Source organism: Rhinolophus sinicus, chromosome X (genome assembly GCF_036562045.2).
Source record: "Rhinolophus sinicus isolate RSC01 chromosome X, ASM3656204v1, whole genome shotgun sequence".
NCBI lineage: Eukaryota > Metazoa > Chordata > Mammalia > Chiroptera > Rhinolophidae > Rhinolophus > Rhinolophus sinicus.
The window spans coordinates 52,004,448-52,025,482 of NC_133768.1; the positions used below are offsets into that span (position 1 = coordinate 52,004,448).

The window sequence follows — 21,035 nt, forward strand, 5'->3', positions numbered from 1 at the left end:
TATTTTTAAAAACCCTAAAATAAAACTTAGGAGAAAATATTGGTCAGTTTGGATTAGTCAAAGAATTCTTAGATAGGACATCAATTATGATTCATAGAAGAATTAGAATTCACCAAATTAAAATCATCTGCTCTCTAGACACACTGTTCTTGTGGAATAGAATAGGACTTCTTTACCTAATAAAGGGAATCTATTGAAAACATACCATGAATATTATACTTCATTTGAGTGACTTAACACATTCTCCCTAGGATTAGAAACAAGGCAAGGATATCCACTTTGTCCTCTTCTATTCAACATGGCAATGAATGTTCTAAACATTGCAATCAGGCAAGAAAAAGAAAAAGCATCCAGATTGGAAAGAATGAAGTGAAACTGACTTTATTCACAGATGACGTAATCTTGTATACAGAAACCATTAAGGAAGCTTTAAAAAATCTACTAGAACTAATAAAGATGTACAGCAAGGGTTCAGGGTACAAGATTCAAAAACATAACCACTTGTTCCTATAGACTAACATGAACAATCCAAAAATAAATTGAGAATATAACTTCATTCAAAAAGAATAAAATATTAAGGAATAAGTTGAACAAAAGAAGTGTTAAGGCTTGTGCACTGGAAATTACACAGCTTTCCTAAGGGAAATTAAAGATTTAAATAAATTGAGAGCTATTCCATGTTAATGAATTAGAAGATTCAAAATTGTTAAGATTTCAGTACTCCTCAAGTTCATCTATTGATTCAAAGCAATTCCTCTCACAATTTCTGATGGATATTTGTTTTGAAGAAATTGTCAAGTAGATCCTAAAACTTATATACAAATGAAGAACACTAGGATAGTCAAAAAGTTTTGAAAAAGAATAACAAAGTTGGAAAAATTCTATTTCCCCATCCCAAAATTTACTGTAAAGTTGCAATAATCGAGACAGTGTGGTCTTGGAATAAGGATATACATGCAGAACAATGGAACTGAATTGAGAATCCAGAAATAAATTCTTACATTTATATTCAATTGAGTTTATACAAGGATGTCAAGAAAATTCATTGGAATGGAGGAAATAGTCTGCTCAACAAGTTGTGCTGGGACAATTGAATATGCACATAAAAATTAACTCAGCATAGATCAGAGACTTAAATGTAAAAGCTAAACCAATAAAATTTTATAAGAAAATGGAGGAGAAATTGTTTGAGACCTTGGGTTAGGCAAAGATTCTCTAGATACATAACCAAAAGCACAGTTGATGAAATAAAAAATTGATAAAGTATATCTCAACAAAATTCTAAACGTTGCCACTTCAAAATAGATAATGAAGAAAATGAAAAGACACATAACAAACTGGAGGGAAATATTTGCAAATCACTTTCCAATAAAAAGCTTGTATTGAGAATATGCAAAATACTTCTACAAGTCAATAATAAGACCAACAACCTGATCAAAAAGTGGACAAAATACATCAACAGATATTTCACCAAAGCAGATATATGAGTGTTTAATAAGTACATGAACAAATGCTCAAAATCACTGGTCATTCAGGAAATGCATATTTAAACCAAAATTAGATATTATCTCATACTCTCTAGAATGGCTGCATTAAGTAAGACTTACAATAGCAAATATTTGCAAAGATATGGAAATGAAGGAACAATTATACATTGATGATGGGTATGTGAACTGGTACAACCACTTTGGAAAACAGTTTGGCAGTTTCTTAAAATACTAAAAATAAAACTAAAATACATCTAAGCAATTCAACTCATAGGTATTTGCTGAAGAGAAACAAAAACATGTCCACACATAGGGCTGCATGCAAATATTCACAGCAGCATTAATAATAGCCCCAAATTTGAAACAACCTAAATGCCTATCAACTTGTGAATGAATAGATAAAATACAGTATATACATACAATAAATACACTTCAGTAATAAAAAGGAATTAACTAGTGACACATGCTGCATCATAGATGAATCTGAAAAACATGCAATGTGACAGAAGCCACAACATATTGTATGATTCTATTTATATGAATTGTTCAGAAAAGACAAATACAAATTCATAGAGATAGAAAGTAGGTCAGTGGTTGCCTGTTGTTTGGGATATGAATGTGGGATAACTTGAAATAGACATGAAAGATATACTGAGATTAAAATGTTCTAAAACTGATATATGATGATGTTTGTACACTAAGTGAAGTTACTAAAAATCATTGAGTTGTATACTTGAAATGGGTGCATTTTATTATATGTAAACATATACTGCAGTCTTTTTTATAACAAAGATACTGTTAAGAAAATGAAAAGACAAGCCACAAATAAAGAGAAAATAATTACAAATGGTACATCTGATAGAAGACCTGTGTCCAGAATACATAAAGAGGTCTCAAAGCTCAATAATAAGGGAACACAGCCCATAAAAAATGGGCAAAATATTTGAAAAACACTTCACTAAAGAAGATACAAAGGTAACCAATAAGCATATAAAAATGTGCTTAAAACAATTAGTCACAAGATGAATGCAAATGTAAACTACCATGTGGCCACTACACACCCATTAAGACAGAAAATAAAAAACTGATCATATCAAGTGTTGGTGAGGATGTGAAGGAGCTAGAACTATGATACAGTGCTGTCAGAATGTGAAATGGAACACTCATTCTGGAAAACAATTTGGCAGTTTCTTAAAAAGTTAAGCATACAGTCACCCTATGATCCAGCTATTCTACTGATAAGTATTTACCCAAGAGGAGTGATAGCCCATATCCATACAAACACTTGTACCTGAATGTTTATTGCAGCTTTAGCTGTAAAAGCCCCAAACTGGAAACAAAACAAATGTTCATTAATAGGTGAATGGATAAACAAATTGTTTTTATTCATATAGGGAAATACTACCCAACCAAAAAAAAAATAGAAATGAATTACTGATACACACAACATGAATGAATTTCAAAATAATCAGGCTGAGTGAATAAAACCAGATTAAAAAGAGAGTATATACTGTATGTTTCCATCTATATAAAACTATTGAAAATGCAAATTAGTGACAGGAACACATCAGTAGTTGCATGGTGTGGTAGAACTGCAAAAGGCAGGTAAAAATGATTGAAAATGGGCTTTCAGAAACTTTTAGGGATGTTGGGTATGTTCACCCAAGATGGGTTCTTGAGGGTGTATACATATCAAAACATCAAATTGTACTGTTTAAATATGTGCAATTTACTTTATGTTAAATATACCTCAATAAAGCTTTTACAAACTAAACATCAGTTATTAGAAAACCTGGGTATTTAAATCTACTTTTTCAACTGTACCTTTTATAAAATTTATATATAGATCAGTTTGTATGATGAAAATTTACATTCAAATTGACATGTGCTGTAAGTGTAAAATACATATTGATTTAAAAGATTTTGTATGGTAAAAAGGAATACATAAAATATCTCAATTTTTATATTAATAACAGTCAAATGACAAGATTTTGGATATATAAGTTACAGTATATTATTAAAATTAAATTTTTATGCAGCTTTTCACTTTTTAATATTGCACAAGAAAACAGAAGCATAATATATGGTTCATATTATAGTTTTATTGTATTACACTGGTCCACACTGTGCCAGGAATTGTGATTCATCTTAGGGTTGCAAAGGTGACAAAAACCAGATATTTTCCTTGCTTTTATGGAACACTCTAGATTTGATAGGAAGAGAGGTATTAATGAAATAATAATATAATCAAATACAAAATGCCACTGTGACAAATGACCATGTTGGAAACATTAGCTTCCTCTGAAAGCACACTGTACCCACGTAATGAAATATAACTGCTGTGTCTGAAAATTCGAACACCCATTTCCAAAGATTATATTATCAGTGTCAATGCCCCTCAGCCCAAATCCACTAAAAATATGCTAGTGTATGGTTTTCAAAGTACAGGTATTGCATACATTTTTGTCAGATTTATATCTCAGTATTTCATATTTTATGCTATTTTAAAAGGTAGTTTTAGATTTCAATTTATGATTATTTGTTGATAATATATAGACATACAGTTGATTTTTGTATACTGATCTCGTATCTGTAATCTTGCTAAATCACTTATTGGTTCTGATTCATTTTTCCAATTTTTGTTTTTTCTATTAATTTTAATTACATTTATTGGGGTGACACTGGTTAGTAAAATTATACAAGTTTCAAGTGTAAAATTCAATAACACAGCATCTATATAGTGCATTGTGTGTTCACCACCCAGAGTCAGTTCTCCTTCCATCACCATATATTTGATAGCCCTTTTCCTCCTCTTCCTCCTCCCGCTTACCTTCTGGTAACCACTAAACTGTTATCTGTGCCTATGAGTTTTTCTTTGATTGTTTGTCTTGTTTTCTTTGTTGCTTTCAGTTTTATATTCCACATGTGAGTGAACTTATATACATCGCAACAGTTTCTGTCTGACTTATTTTGCTTAGCAAGATAATATCAAGACCTATCCAAGTTGTTGCAAATGGCAGCATTTCATCTTATGACCAAGTAATATTCCATTGTATATATGCATCACTTCTTCTTTATTCAATCATCTATCGAAGGACACTTTTGTTGTTTACATGTCTTGGCCATCATGAATAATGCTGCAGTGAACGTGGGGTGACATATATATTTACGGATAAATGTTTTCAGATTTTGGGGGTAGATACTCACAAGAAGGATTGCTGGGTCTTATGATAATTGTGTTCTGAATTTTTTTGAGGAATCTCTATGCTGTTTTCCACAGTGGCTGCAACAATTTACATTCCCACCAACAGTGTATGAGGCTTCCTTTTTTTCCCCAAAGCCTCTCCAAATTGTTATTACTTGTCTTATTGATGATAGCCATTCTAACAGGTGTGAGGTGGTATCTTATTGTGGTTTTGACTTGCATTTCCCTAATACCTAGTGAAATTAAGCATCTTTTCATATATCTGTTGGCTGTTCATATGTATTCTTGGGAGAAGTGCCTGTTCATGTCCTCTGGCCATTTTGTAATTTGACTGGTTTTGTTGTTGTTCTGGGTGGTGAGTTATACGAGTTCTTTACATATTTTAGATATCAGCCCCTCATCGGAGGTGTTGTTTGCAAATAACTTCTTCCATTTAGTTGGTTGCTTCTTTGTTTTGTTGATTGTTTCTTTTGATGTGCAGAAGCTTTTTAGTTTGATATAGTTCCATTTATTTATTTATTTATTTATTTATTTATATTAGTTTCAGGTGCACAAGACAAAGTAATACTTAGACATTTATCATTTATATCCCTCACTGTGTGAACCCCCCTCTCCCCATCCACTATCCCCCTGACATCGCACACAGCCATTACATTTCCACTGTCTCTATCCCTAATGCTGTACTCCGCTTCTTGTAAATATATATATATATATATATATATATATATATATATATATATACACACACATATATATAAAATTATAGTTGGCATTCATTATTGTTCAGCCTCAGGTGTACAGTGCAGTGATCAGGCATCTACATCATCCCTGAGGTGGTCTCCCTAATGAGACAAGTGTCTATCAGATACCCTACAACATCTTTACAACACTGTTGATTACATTCCCCAAATTAATTTTCAAAACCCCGTGGCCATCTTGTGGTTACTGACTGTTTTCTAATTCCCTCACCTTCCCCCTTACCCCCAACCCCCTCCCAACTAGCAACCCTCAGTTTTTCCTCTATGTCTCCAAAACTGTTTCTGATTAGTTCATTCCCTTATTCTTTTCTTTAGATTCCACATATAAGTGAGATCATATGGTATTTGTCTTTCTCTGTCTGACTTATTTCACTTAACATAATGTTCTCTAGGTCCATCCATGTTGTTGCAAATGGTAAGATTTCTTTCTTCTTTATGGCTGTGTAATACTCCATTGTATAAATGTACCACAGTTTCTTAATCCAGTCATCTACCGAAGGGCATTTCGTTGTATCCATGTCTTGGCTATTGTGTATAATGCTGCAATAAACATAGGAGTGCATAAAGATTTTTGAATTTGAGTTTTGGATTTCTCCGGATAGATACCTAGGAGTGAAATTGCTGGATCATAAGGTAGTCCCATTTTCAGATTTTTGAGATACCTCCATACTGCTTTCCATAGTGGCTGCACCAATCTGCAATCCCACCAACAGTGCACAAGCGTTCCCTTTTCTCCACATCCGCCCAGCACTTGTTGTTTGTTGATTTACTGATGATAGCCATTTTGACTGGGGTGAGGTGGCATCTCATTGTGGTTTTTATTTGCATTTCTCTGATGGTTGGTGAGGTTGAGCATTTCTTCATATGTCTGTTTGCCATCTGTATGTCCTTTTTAGAAAAATGTCTCTTCATGTCCTCTGCCCATTTTTTAATAGGGTTGTTTGTTTTTTTTGGAGTTGAGTTGAGTGCGTTTTTTATAAATTTGTGATATTAACCCCTTATCAGATATATCATTGGCAAATATCTTTTCCCATTCAGTAGGATCCCTTTTTGTTTTATTGATGGTTTCCTTTGCTGTGAAAAAAGTTTTTAGTTTGATGTAATCCCACGTTTATTTTTTCTCTTACTTCCCTCATGCGAGGGGATATATCAGTAAAAATCTTACTCTGGGTAATGTCTGTGAAGTTTCTTCCTATATTTTCTTCTAGGAATTTTATGGTTTCAGATCTTACATTTAAGTCTTTAAGCCATTTTGAATTTATTTTTGTATATGGTGTAAGGAGGTGGTCCAGCTTCATTTTTTTGCATGTGTCTGTCCAGGTTTCCCAGCACCATTTATTGAATAGACTGTCTTTACCCCACCATACATTCTTGCTTCCATTGTCATAGATTAAATGGCCATATAGGCATGGATTTATTTCTGGACTCTCTATTCTGTTCCATTGATCTATGTGTCTGTTTTTATGCCAGTACCATGCTGTTTTGATTACTGTAGCCTTGTAGTATAATTTGATGTCAGGTATTGTTATACCTCCCACTTTGTTCTTATTTCTCAAGATTGCTGAGGCTATCCGGGATCTTTTATGGTCCCATATAAATTTTAGGATTATATGTTCTATTTCTGTGAGAAACATCGTTGGTAGTTTGATAGGAATTGTGTTGAATATGTATATTGCCTTAGGCAGTATGGACATTTTAACTATATTAATTCTTCCTATCCATGAGCATGGTATGTGTTTCCATCTATTTGTATCTTCTTTCATTTCTCTCTTCAATGTCTTATAATTTTTTGAGTACAGGTCTTTTACTTCTTTGGTTGAACTTATTCCCAGGTATTTTATAGTCGCTGGAGCAATTATAAATGGGATTGTTTTTTATAATTTCTCCTTGTGATGTTTTATTATTGGTATATACAAATGCAACTGATTTCTGAATATTAATTTCGTATACTGCTACTTTACTAAATTAATCTATCAGATCCAATAGTTTCTTGGTGGAGTCTTTGGGGTTCTCTACATATAATCTGCATATAATGACAATTTTACTTCCTCCCTACCACTTTGGATGCCTTTCATTTCTTTGTCTTGTCTGATTGCTGTTGCTAGAACTTCGAGCACTATGTTGAATAGAAGTGGACAAAGTGGGCAACCTTGCCTTGTTCCTGATCTTAAGGGGAATGGTTTTAGTTTTTCCCCATTGAGTATGAAGTTAGCTGTGGGTTTATCATATATGGCCTTTATTATGTTGAGATATGATCCTTCTAAAGGTGGTGGCTGGGGGTGGAGGAGTCTCTTCTCTCCTGGCCCAGCAAAAATCACATCTTCGCAGCCTCTTCCCTGGGTCAGAGCTGCACGCCAGTCTTCCCAGAGCCTAGGCTAAGGCTCCTCTGTAATCTGACACTACCCCTCAGTTCAGGGGCCAGTTTAAGTCTCTGGAAGGGCAGCGGTAGGATTGAAAGAGCGGGGGGAGGGGCCCAGGTATGGAGTTTGTGTCCTTTGTCCGGCCTAGGTCCAAACTCGAGGTCTCAGCTGAGGTTATTGCCTCAAATGCTGGATATGCTGCTCCCTCGGTGGGAGAGATCAGGTTTGGGGTGCAGGGAAAGAGCCCACCTCCTGGCTTTTGTGTTCTCTATTCCATCCTGAGATCCCCTGCGTCTCTGCAGCTGAGGATGCTGGCCGCATTTCCACAGCCGAAGGTGCGGGTCGCGTCTCCACTCTGCTCCCTTCCCTCTTCCCCTGCTCACCCAATTTGCCCACCTTCAAGTAATCCTTGCACGAGTCTCATAGCTGTTCTGTGTGATGAGCAGAGAGTCCTTTGACGGGTTATAGATGTCCCGTTTGTGATAAGATCTGGAGGAGAACTCAAAAAGTGCACCCAGCTGCCACCAGTCCTATGACGTCACTGCATCCCATTCATTTTTGCTTTTACTTCCTTTGCCTTTATTGGTCAAATTCACAAAATCCTCTCTGAACCCAAGGTCCATAAGTTTAGTATCTATGCTTTCTTAATGCAACTTATTATTTCAGGTCTTATGTTAAGGTCTTTGATCCATTTTGAGGTAATTTTTTGTATGGTAACAGGCAGCAGTCCAATTTCATTTTTCGGCACATGGCTTTCGAATTTTCACAGCATCATTTATTGAACATGTTTTCTTTTCTTCTTTGTATAATTTTGGTTGGTATGTCAAAAAGTATCTGCTTATGTATGTGTGTGCGTGTGTTTATTTCTGGGTTTTCAATTCTCTTTCATAGCACTGTGTGTCTGTTTTTCTGCCAATACCATGTTGTTTTGATTATTATTGCTTTGTAGTATAAATTTAAGTCAGGGATTGTATACCTTCAGTGTTGTTCTTTTTTCTTAGGATTGCTTTGACTATTCGAAGACTTTTGTGATTTCATACAAATATGATAATTTCTTGTTCTATTTCTGAAAAAAATACCAATGGGATTTTGATAGGGATTACATTAAATCTGTATATTGTTCTGGATAATATGGCTATTTTAACTATGTTGATTCTTCCAATCCATGAACATGGAATATCTTTCCATTTCTTCGGGTCTCTTTCAATTTCTTTTAAGAATGTCTTCTAGTTTTCAGTGTATAGGTCCTTCCCATCCTTGTTAACTTGTTAGGTATTTTATCCTTTCTATTTCATTTGCAAAAGGAATTTTTTTCATGACTTTTCGGAAATTTCGTTGCTAGTATTTAGGAACGCAATACATTTTTCTGCATTGATTTCATGCCCAGCAATTGACTGTATTTGTTTATTGTTTCTAACAATTTTGTGTGTGAAATCTTTAGGGTTTTCTGTATAACGAATCATGTCATCTGCAAAAAGTGATAATTTAACTTCCTAATTCCCAATTTGGATGCCTTTTATTAATTTTTTCTCTTGCCTGATTCCTCTGGCTAGGACTTTCAATGCTATGCTAAATAACAGCAGTGACAGGGGGCATTCCTGCTTGTCCCTGATTTTAGAGGAAAAGCTTTGATATTTTCATCATTAAGTATGACAGTAGCTAAGGGTTTGCTGTATATGGCCTTTATTATGCTAAGGTACTTTCCTTCTACACCAATTTTGTTAAGGGTTTTAATCATAAATGGATGTTGCATCTGGTCAAATGTTTCTTCTGCATTTATTGACATAATCATATGATTTTTATCTTTTGTTTTGATTATGTGGTGTTACACATTGATCAATTTGCATATGTCGAACGATCTATGTGCCCATAGAATCCTGATGTATCATCTTTTTAATGTATTGTTGTATTCGATTTGCTAGCATATTGATTACGATTTATGCATTTGTATTCATCAGAGATATTGGTCTGCAGTTTTCTTTTATTGTTATCCTTACCAAGTTTGGTATCAGGGTAATGTGGGCCTCATAAAATGAGGAAGTCTTGCCTCTTCAGTTTTTTGGAAGAGTTTGTACAGGACAAATTTTAATCACCTTTGTATATTTGGTATTTCATCAGTGAAGACATCGAGCCCTGGAGTTTTGCTTTTGGGGAGGTTTTAGATAATTGTTTCAATTTCCTTAGTGTTGATTGGTCTATTTAGATTTCCCAGCTTTTCATGATTCAGTCTTGGAAGGCCATATATTTCTAAGAATCTGTCTATTTCTTTTTTTTTTTTTCCCCTCTTCACTTGTTTTTTTTCTAAATTTATTGGGGTGACAATAGTTAGTAAGATTACATAGATTTCAGGTGTACAATTCAGTATTACATCATCTATAAATCCCATTGTGTGTTCATCACCCAGAGTCAGTTCTCCTTCCATCACCATATATTCGATCCCCCTTACCCTCATCTCCCACCCCCCACCCCCCACCCCCCTTACCCTCTGGCAACCACTAAACTATTATCTGTGTCTATGAGTATCTGTTTCTCATTTGTTTGTCTTGTTCTTTTGTTGTTTTTGGTTTATATACCACATATCAGTGAAATCACATGATTCTCTGCTTTTTCTGTCTGACTTATTTCGCTCAGCATTACTCTCTCAAGATCCATCCATGTTGTCACAAATGTTCCTATATCATCTTTTCTTACCTTGAATAGTATTCCATTGTGTATATATACCACAACTTCTTTATCCATTCATCTATCGAAGGACATTTTGGTTGTTTCCATGTCTTGGCCACCGTAAACAAAGCTGCAATGAACATTGGAGCACACGTGTCTTTATCTCTAAATGTTTTCAGATTTTTTGGGTAGATACCCAGGAGAGGGATTGCTGGGTCATATGGCAATTCTATTCGTAATTTTTGAGGTACCTCCACACTGCCTTCCATAACGGCTGCACCAGTCTGCATTCCCACCAACAGTGTATGAGGTTCCTTTTCTCCACAGCCTCTCCAACATTTGTTACTATTTGTCTTGTTGATGATAGCCATTCTGACTGGGGTGAGGTGATATCTCATTGTGGTTTTGATTTGCATTTCTCTGATGATTAGCGATGTTGAGCATTTTTTCATATGTCTATTTGCCATTTGTATGTCCTCTTTGGAGAAATGTCTCTTCAAGTCCTCTGCCCATTTTTCAATTGGGTTGTTTGTTTTTTTGTTGTTGAGTTGCATGAGTTCCTTGTATATTCCGGATACTAGCCCCTTATCGGAGGCACTGTTTGCAAAAATCTTCTCCCATTCAGTTGGTGGCCTCTTTATTTTGTCAATGGTTTCTTTTGCTGTGCAGAAGCTTTTAAGTTTCATATAGTCCCATTCGTTTATTTTAGCTTTTGCTTCCATTGCCTTTGGAGTCAAGTTCTGTCTATTTCTTTTACATTATTGATTTGGTGGCATATCGTCCTTCATAGTATTCTTGTATGATCCTTTGCATTTCTGTGGTATCTGTCGTAAATTCTCCACTTTCATTTCACACTTTTTAAAAAAATTTATTGGGGTGACAATTGTTAGTAAAGTTACATAGATTTCAGGTGAACAATACTGTATTACATCATCTATAAGTCCCATTGTGTGTTCACCAACCAGAGTAGTTCTCCTTCCATCACCATATAGTTGATCCCCCTTACCCTCATCTCTCACCCCCCAACCCCTTACCCTCTGGTAACCACTAAACTATTATCTGTGTCTCTCAGTTTTTGTTTCTCATTTGTTAGTCTTGTTCTTTTGTTGTTTTTGGTTTATATACCACATATCAGTGAAGTCATATGGTTCTCTGCTTTTTCAGTCTGACGTATTTCACTTAGTATTATACTCTCAAGATCCATCCTTGTTGTCACAAATGGTCCTATTTCATCTTTTCTCACCGCCAAATAGTATTCCATTGTGTATATATACCACAATTTCTTAATCCATTCAACTATCAAAGGCCATTTTGGTTGTTTCCATGTCTTGGCCACCGTAAATAGAGCTACAATGAACATTGAAGTACATATGTCTTTATGGATAAATGTTTCCAGATTTTTTCGGTAGATACCCATTAGAGGGATTGCTGGGTCACATGGTAATTCAATTCGTAATTTTTTGAAGAATCTCCACACTGCCTTCCATAGCGTCTGCACCAGTCTGCATTCCCACCAACAGTGTATGAGGGTTCCTTTCTCTCCACAGCCTCTCCAACACTTGTTAATATTTGTCTTGTCGATGGTAGCCATTCTGACTGGGGTGAGGTAATATCTCATTGTGGTATTTATTTGCATTTCTCTGATGATTTGTGATGTTGAGCATTTTTTCATATGTCTATTTGCCATTTGTATGTCCTCTTTGGAGAAATGTCTCTCCAGGTCCTCTGCCCATTTTTCAATTGGGTTGTTTGCTGTTTGTTGTTGAGTTACATGAGTTCCTGTATACTTTGGATATTAGACCTTTATCGGAGGCACTTTTTGTAAAAATCTTCTCCCACTTAGTTAGTTGCCTCTTTATTTTGTTGATGGTTTCTTTTGCTGGGCAGAAGCTTTTAAGTTTCACATAGTCCCATTCATTTATTTCAGCTTTTACATCCCTTGCCTTTGCAGTCAAATTCATAAAATGCTCTTTGAACCCAAGGTATATAAGTTTAGTACCTATGTTTTCTTCAATGCAGTTTATTGTTTCAGGTCTTATGCTTAAGTCTTTGATCCATTTTTAATTAATTTTGGTACATAGTGACAGATAGCAGTCCAATTTCATTTTTTTTGCATGTGGCTATCCAATTCTGCCAGCAGCATTTATTGATGAGGCTGGCTTTTCTCCATTGTATATTTTTTTCTTCTTTGTCAAAAATTATCTGTCAATATCTATGTGGTTTTATTTTTGGGTTCTCAATTCTATTCCATTGGTCCATCTGTCTGTTTTTCTGCCAATACCATGCTGTTTTGATTATTGTAGCCCTGTAGTACAAGCTAAAGTCAGGGAGTGTGATACCTCCAGCATTGTTCTTTTTACATAAGATTGCTTTGGCTATGCGCAGTCTTTATGGTTCCAAACAACTCTGGTGATTTTTTGTTTTATTTTTTTAAAAAATGCCATTGGGATTTTGATGGGAATTGCATTAAATCTGTATATTGCTTTGGGTAATATGGCCATTCTAACTATGTTGATTCTTCCAATCCATGAGCACGGAATGTCTTTCCAGTTCTTGGTGTCTTCTTCATTTTCTTTAAAAAATGTCTTGTATTTTTCAGCATATAGGTCTGTCGCATCCTCAGATACGTTTATTCCTAGGTATTTTATTCTTTGTGCTGCAATTGCAAAAGGAATTGTTTTTTGGATTTCTTTTTCTGAGATTTCATTGTTAGTATATAGGAAAACAATGGACTTTTGTACGTTGATTTTGTAGCCGGCAACTTTACTGTATTCGTTGATTATTTCTAATAGCTTTTTGGTGGAGTCTTTAGGGTTTTCTATATATAGCATCATGTCATCTGCAAAGAGTGATAATTTAACTTCTTCATTCCCAATTTGGATGCCTTTTGTTTCTTCTCGTGCCTGATTGCTCTGGCAAGGACTTCCAACACTATGTTGAAAAGAAGAGGTGATAGGGGACAGCCCTTTCGTATTCCTGAACATAGAGCAAAGGGCTTCAGTTTTTCACCATTAATTATGAGATTAGCAGAGGGCTTGTCATATATGGCCTTTATTATGTTAAGGTATTTTTCTTCTATACCTATTTTATTAAGTGTTTTAATCATAAATGAATGTTGTATCTTGTCAAATGGTTTTTCTGCATCAATTGATATAATCATATGATTTTTGTCCTTTATTTTGTGTATGTGATGTATCACATTGATGGATTTGTGCATGTTGAACCATCCTTGTGCTCCAGAAATGAACCCCAATTTGTCATGATAAATAATCTTTTTAACGCATTGTTGCATTTCATTTGCTAGAATTTTGTTTAGCATTTTTGTATCTGTATTCATCAGAGAATTGGTCTGTAGTTTCCTTTTTTTGTGTTGTCCTTACCAGGTTTTGGTATCAGGGTAATGTTGGCCTCATAAAATGAGTTAGGGAGTACTGTGTCTTCTTCAATTTTTTGGAAGGTTTTAGCAGTATTGGTAGAAGACACTCTTTGAATGGTTGGTAGAATTCACTACTGAAGCCATCTGGTCCCGGAGTTTTGCTTTTGGGAAGGTTTTGGATGACTGATTCAATTTCGTTACCGGTGATCGGTCTGTTTAGATTTTCCAGTTCTTCATTGTTCAGCCTAGGAAGGCTACATGTTTCTAAAAACTTGTCCATTTCTTCTAGGTTATTGAATTTGGTGGCATATAGTCCTTCATAGTATTCTTGGAGAATCCTTTGTATCTCTGTGGCATCCGTGATAACTTCCCCATTTTCATTTCTGATTTTGTTTATTAGTGTCTTCTCTCTTTTGACCTTAGTGAGCCCAGCCATGGGTTTGTCTATTTTGTTAATCTTTTCAAAGAAGCAGCTCTTTGTCACATTACTTTTTTCTATTGTCTGTTTTTTCTCTATTTCATTTAGTTCTGCTCTAATTTTTATTATTTCCTTTCTTCTGCTGAGCTTTAGGTGAATTCAGTAGTGAGACTCTTCGTCTTGCCTGTCTGCTGTGCAGGGAGTCCTTTGTGGAGTTACAGTTTTTCAATTTGTTTGAATTCCAGGGGAGATTTCCAGAGGCTCACCTCACACCTCCATTTTCATGACGTCATATTCATCTATTCTTAATTTTTTGAGGAAACTCCATACTGCCTTCCATAGTGGCTGCACAGTCTGCATTCCCTCCAACAGTATATGAGGGTTCCCTTTTCTCCATAGACTCTCCAACACTTGTTACTATTTGTCTTGTTGTTGATAGTCATTTTAACTGGTGTGAGGTGATATCTCATTGTGGTTTTTATTTGCATTTCTATGATGTTTAATGATGTCGAGCATTTTTTCATATGTCTGTTGGTTATCTGTATGTTCTCTTTGGTGAATTCAGATATGTGAATTCAGGTCCTCTGCCCATTTTTTAAAATTGGATTGTTTGTTTTTTTGTTGTTGAGGTGTAGGAGTTCCTTATATATTTTGGATATTAGCCCCTTATCTGAGGTGTTGTTTGCAGAAATCTTCAAATCTTCTCCCACGTGGTTGGTTGCCTCTTTGTTTTGTCGATGTTTTTTTTTTTTTTTGCTGTGCAGAAGCTTATTAGTTTGATATAGTCCCATTCATTTATTTTAGCTTTTACTTTCCTTGCTTTTCAGGTCAAATTGATAAAATGCTCTTTTAACCCAAGGTTTATAAGTTGAGTACCTAAGTTTTGTTCTATGCAGTTTATTGTTTCAGGTCTTATGTTTGATCCATTTTGAGTTAATTTTGGTACACGGTGACAGATAGCAGTCTAGTTTCATTCTTTTGCAGGCAACTTTCCAGTTCTCCCATCACCATTTATTGAAAAGTCTGTATTTTCTCCATTGTATGTTTTTGGCTTCTTTGTCAAAAATTATCTCTCCATATTTATGTGTGTTTATTTCTGGGTTCTCAATTCTATTCCATTGGGCTGTGTGTCTGTTTTTCTGCCAATATCATGCTGTTTTGTTTATGGTTGCCCTGTAATACAAGCTGAAGTCTGTGAGTGTGATACCTCTAGCATTGTTTATTTTTCTTAGGATTGCTTTGGCTATCGGGGTCTTCAGTTGTTCCATACAAATCTGATGATTTTTTTGTTCTATTTCTTTAAAAATGCCATTGAGATTTTGATGGGGATTGCATCAAATTTGTATATTGATTTGGGTAATATGGTCATTTTAACTATGTTGATTCTTCCAATCCATGAGCACCAAATGCCTTTCCATTTCCTTGTGTCTTCTTCAATTTCTTTTAAAAATGTATTATAGTTTTCAGCATATAGGTCTTTCACATCCTTGGTTAAGTTTATTCCTAGGTATTTTATTCTTTTTGTTGCAATTGCAAAAGGATTTTTTTTTTTCTTTTCTGAGATTTGATTGTTAGTATATAGGATGCAATGGATTTTTGTATGATGATTTTGTAGCTGGCAACTTTACTGTATTTCTTTATTGTTTCTAATAGCTTTTTCTGGATTCTTTATGATTTTCTATATATAGGATCATGTCATCTGCAAAAAGTGAAATTGTAACTTCTTCATTCCCAATTTGGATTCCTTTGGTTTCTTTCTCTTATCTGATTGCTCTGGCTATGACTTCCAGTACTATGTCATAAAGCAGTGGCGATAGGGGACAGCCATGTTTTGTTCCTGAACGTATAGCGAAGGGCTTCATTTTTTCACTGTTAACTATGATCGTAGCTGGGTGTTTGTCATATATGGCCTGTATTATGTTAAGGTGTTTTCCTTCCAAATAGGTTTTCAGTTTCTTGCTCTTGCTGTTCTCCTGGTACCCCTCTGATGCAAACATTATACAATGTTGTCTCAGAGCATCATTAATCTGTCCTCATTTTTTTGTATTCTTTTTTTCGTTTGCTATTCTTTTTTATTTATTTTTTATTTTTTTTAATTAAATTTATTGGGGTGACAATTGTTAGTAAAATTACATAGATTTCAGGTGTACAATTCTGTATTACATCATCTATAAATCCCATTGTTTGTTCATCACCCAGAGTCAGTTCTCCTTCCATCACCATATATTCGATCCCCCTTACCCTCATCTCCCACCCCCCACCCCCCACTCCCCACCCCCCTTACCCTCTGGCAACCACCAAACCATTGTCTGTGTCTATGAGTTTCTGTTTCTCATTTGTTTGTCTTGTTCTTTTGTTGCTTTTGGTTTATATACCACATATCAGTGAAATCACATGGTTCTCTGCTTTTTCTGTCTGACTTATTTCGCTCAGCATTACACTCTCAAGATCCATCCATGTTGTCACAAATGTTCCTATATCATCTTTTCTTACCGCCGAATAGTATTCCATTGTGTATATATACCACAACTTCTTCATCCATTCATCTATCGAAGGACATTTTGGTTGTTTCCATGTCTTGGCCACCGTAAACAAAGCTGCAATGAACATTGGAGCACACGTGTCTTTATCTCTAAATGTTTTCAGATTTTTTGGGTAGATACCCAGGAGAGGGATTGCTGGGTCATATGGCAATTGTATTCGTAATTTTTTGAGGAACCTCCACACTGCCTTCCATAACGGCTGCACCAATCTGCATTCCCACCAACCGTGTATGAGGGTTCCTTTTTCTCCACAGCCTCTCCAACATTTGTTACTGTTTGTCTTGTTGATGATAGCCATTCTGACTGGGGTGAGGTGATATCTCATTGTGGTTTTGATTTGCATTTCTCTGATGATTCATTTGCTATTCTAATTGGGTGTTTTCTGCTACCATATTTTCTAAATTGCTGATTCTATGTTCTGCTTCATATACTCTAGTGTTGATTCCCTCTAATGTATTCATTTAAGTTATTGTATTCTTTCTGACTGGTTATTTTTTCGTTTTCTCTCACTATTTTTATGTTTCTGTCTCTTTGTTGAAGTTCTCCCTGAGATTTTAGAGCATCTTTATAACCAGCATTTGGACCCCTGTGTCTTGTATATTGCTTTTCTCCTTTTTGTTTAGTTCTTTTTCTGGAGCTTTGCTCTGTTTTTTTAATTTGGAAGATTTTTCTTTGTCTCCCCATTTTGGATGCTTCTCTGTGTTTGTTTCTATGTATTAGGCAGGGCTGCTATGCCTCCCGGTCTTAGTTGAGGGCCTTAGGTAGTAAGTGTGCTGTGGGGCTCAGTGGCACAGTCACCTTGGTCACCTGACCTGTGTGCTGCTTGTTTCTTCCTCGTGTAGGTAGGTTGTGTGTGTCCTCCTATTGTACTCGAGCCCTGTTTGTCATTTGGGAGGGACTGACCCTTGAGCTGATTGGTTGTTAAGACTTGCCATGACCAGAGTGGAAGTGTTATGGTGCAAGTGCTGACCCTATATTGCAGGGTTCGCTTCAGTGGAGCGCTTGTTTCTGCCCAGTCTGCCCTTTGCATGTGTCATCCTTGGAAATGGCCTGGTGGTGTTCCTGCTGGTTCCAAAGTTGGCCATCAGGCATGCCATCCCTGGGGTCTCCTAGGAGGGGACCTGCTCAGGCCAAGTTTAGCCACAGCCTGTGCCCTGCCCACAGCCAGCTCATGTGAGCCACAAGGCAATCCACAGATGGCTGCTAGCCACACTGGGCTTGAAGTTACCTGGAGAGGATAAGCCGTGAGTTGAGGCTGGCTGTCACTAGTGCTGGGCTTGGGGCTGTTCAGGCAGAGGTACGGGACACACCAAAGCCAGATGCTACTTGTTTGGGTTTTTTGAACCTTTGAGAGATTTTAGGAAAGTCTGTAGTATGAGCTAAGACAGGTTGTTTGTATGGAAAAGCCACTGGAAGCGGCCTGGGTGTGCCTGAAATTTGGGGCAGGGTCTTAGGGAATCACTAGGACAGAGCTGATGAAAGGTGGCTGCCAGTTTGATGGAGATGAAGATATGGCGTCTGTCTGAGTCTGCACACAGGTAGGGTGCGGGCTCAACAAAGAAATAGATGGCATCCGCCATCTCTTCCATCCAGGAGAAAGGCGCTCTTCCAGCCCTCACCCTGCAGCCAGAAAATTCACTTCCTCCCTGTATGTCCCTAGCACCTTTTGAGCTCCTGCCCCACCCAGCACTGGAGTTCAGAGTGAGTGAGTCTGCCAGCCATTAAGTCCATGCATGGGCCTGTGTCATCTGCTGTTATGTGGGGACAAAATAACCTGCAGTTTCTCCAAATCTTGGAATACCTAAACCGTTGTCTTCTTTCCATCTTTCAGAGTTATCCTGTGGTTGCCTCCTATATTACTTATATTGTTTATAGTTCTACTTTGTGGGGAAATGAAGGGGAAATGGGGTCTATATATTCCTGTCCAGTACTACAGTCCTAACTTTAATTTTATTAACCCCCAAACCTATCTAATGTATAGTAACTTGAGTTATTTTTCTAAAAGTCTACTTATGTCTATTTTATGATTAAAATCCTTTAAAAATTTCCCCTCCTATGAATAGTTACATCAAAATCTCCTGAGGTACTTGTTAGAATGCAGATTGGGTCCTACACAGACCAACTGAATGAGATTCCTTGAGAAAACACAATTTCAATTAGGTTCTGTTATATTAACATTATAAAAATCCCAACAGTTATAGCATAAAAACAAAATAAGATTGTTCAAGAATTAGTTACTCATCACTGCTAAATACCATAAAACAGTAATAATGTAAATTATTTAATGTTGATTGAGGTATTTATATCAATCATGATTGAATTGTATGATCAAATTATCTAGGCTAATTAGATGTAGAAAAAGTATAATATTTTATTAATTACCTCTGAATTCTTTTTAAAACTACAAAAAAACAGCTCAAAATTTATACAGTGTGCTGATTACTGCATTTTATTTAAGGTTACCTTTGTAGTACATATAAAAAATATGATTTCAAATATGTCCTTTGAGATAAAGGTGTCTTATTGAGGCTCAGTTTTGCCAACTTAACAAATATCATGACAGTTTTCTCAGTGGCAGTCCTACTAACAACACAGGAGAAAACCCATTTGCTGCTTTAAATGAAAGATTACTTACTGCTCTTTTTCTAGAACACCCTGTAATCCAAGGCACAGTAAGGTTTCCTGAAATCTGTGGAAACAACAAATGGAATCTCAGTAAGGTATGCATTAACACTAATTGGAATGCAAATAATTCATATAAGATTTTAAGATAGGTCTGCATTCAGAGCATATCCCCCACTTACATAATCCTGTTGCCTTATTGAATGCAACAGATTTAAAGGGCCTTCCTTGGTGGGAAAATTTTAGAAGTGGTGCAAAATTCCCCCTGTAAATTCAAGAAAATTCCTAGGGTACTGTTGGGGCCTGGAAGTATAATGTGGAAATCTATGGACAATAAAATTCTTATAATAAAAATGCAGTGCTCTGTGGAATAAGTGAGTTACAATAATTAAATTATTAACTATAGTCTCATGCTCTATATTAGTGCTCTAGACTCATTCATCTTACATTACTGCACATTTCTTTTTAAGTAGAAACTACTAAGGCAAACAGTCAGTAACACCTTATTACATCAGCATTGACACACAATCAGATATGTGCTACTCCAGTTGGATTCTGGGTAGTGTTTACATAGACCAATGTCGTCTTGTGAGTTGTGGCTCAAGTTAGCCTGGACTTAACCATACTTTTTCCTGTGACACACAAGGATTCAGGAGTATTCCAAGCTCTCTATTTGTCTTTTCCTCCCCCTCAAACATGTACCTCCTAAAATACTGAGAAGTCAAATCAGCCTTGCTAAGTGGTGGTACCGGGAATGTGGTATTCAGTCAAGCATTTACTGTATTTGATAAATTATATTCAGTAATGGTCTATGAATTACTATTATTCATACTAATAAGGAGTGATGACCAAGTAGTCAATGTAAATAGTAAAGTTATAGCATCAATTATTCAAACTTCAGGTAAATTATTACTGTTCTTCGCCACTAGACTTATCTTTTTACTTTGAGTTCAGAATATACCAGTAAGCTAAGGATAGGCTAAAAATGATATGAACTCCAACTAATACTTTTAAGGAAAAATGTAAAAGATAATTTTACTCAAGTTAAAATATTATTACAGTAAAATGCCAATTAACTACAATGCTTGAGGGTCATGAGAATGTTTGAATAATTTATTTTTAAATGGTAAACTGAGAGTGATAACAAAATTTCTATATTTTCTTGTCCTCCCACCAATAATTGGTATATAATATACTATTTGTAAAGTAAATCGATTGCTAGTCTCATTGAAGGAGGCAAATCTGGTAAAGTAGTCACATAATATATTCTTAAAAAAGAGAGCTATCCAACCATTTTGGATTATCTGTGCACATACTCCCATCTATTAAGATAATTTAAAACTGATTATATAAAGTTGTTAGAGAAAATATGTTAAATGAATTAAAAAAACATAGTAACTATTGAAAACTTACATATGAAATAATAAAAACAATACATATAATAAACATGGTTAATTTAATTTCTGTAAACATATATAGTTTAAGAATATAAAATGTGGTTTCCTGCTTAAGTCTATTGTATGTAACTAAGAAAATGGAAAACTTCTATAAGCACATAATACTTTAAATTCCATGAGATTTGGAAAGAGGTGAAGTTTCATT

General features: G+C 35.6%; 1 protein-coding gene across 3 annotated transcripts in view; it reads right to left on the reverse strand.

Moving 5' to 3' along the window:
- Positions 1 to 21,035, reverse strand: part of HDX (highly divergent homeobox) — a 198,619-nt gene that overhangs the window by 86,907 nt on the left and 90,677 nt on the right. For all 3 annotated transcript variants that reach the window (XM_074323748.1, XM_074323747.1, XM_019717595.2), the window contains one exon: positions 19,447 to 19,500. In XM_074323748.1, coding sequence (XP_074179849.1) covers positions 19,447 to 19,500 — 54 coding nt within the window. The remainder of the gene's footprint in view (positions 1 to 19,446; positions 19,501 to 21,035) is intronic.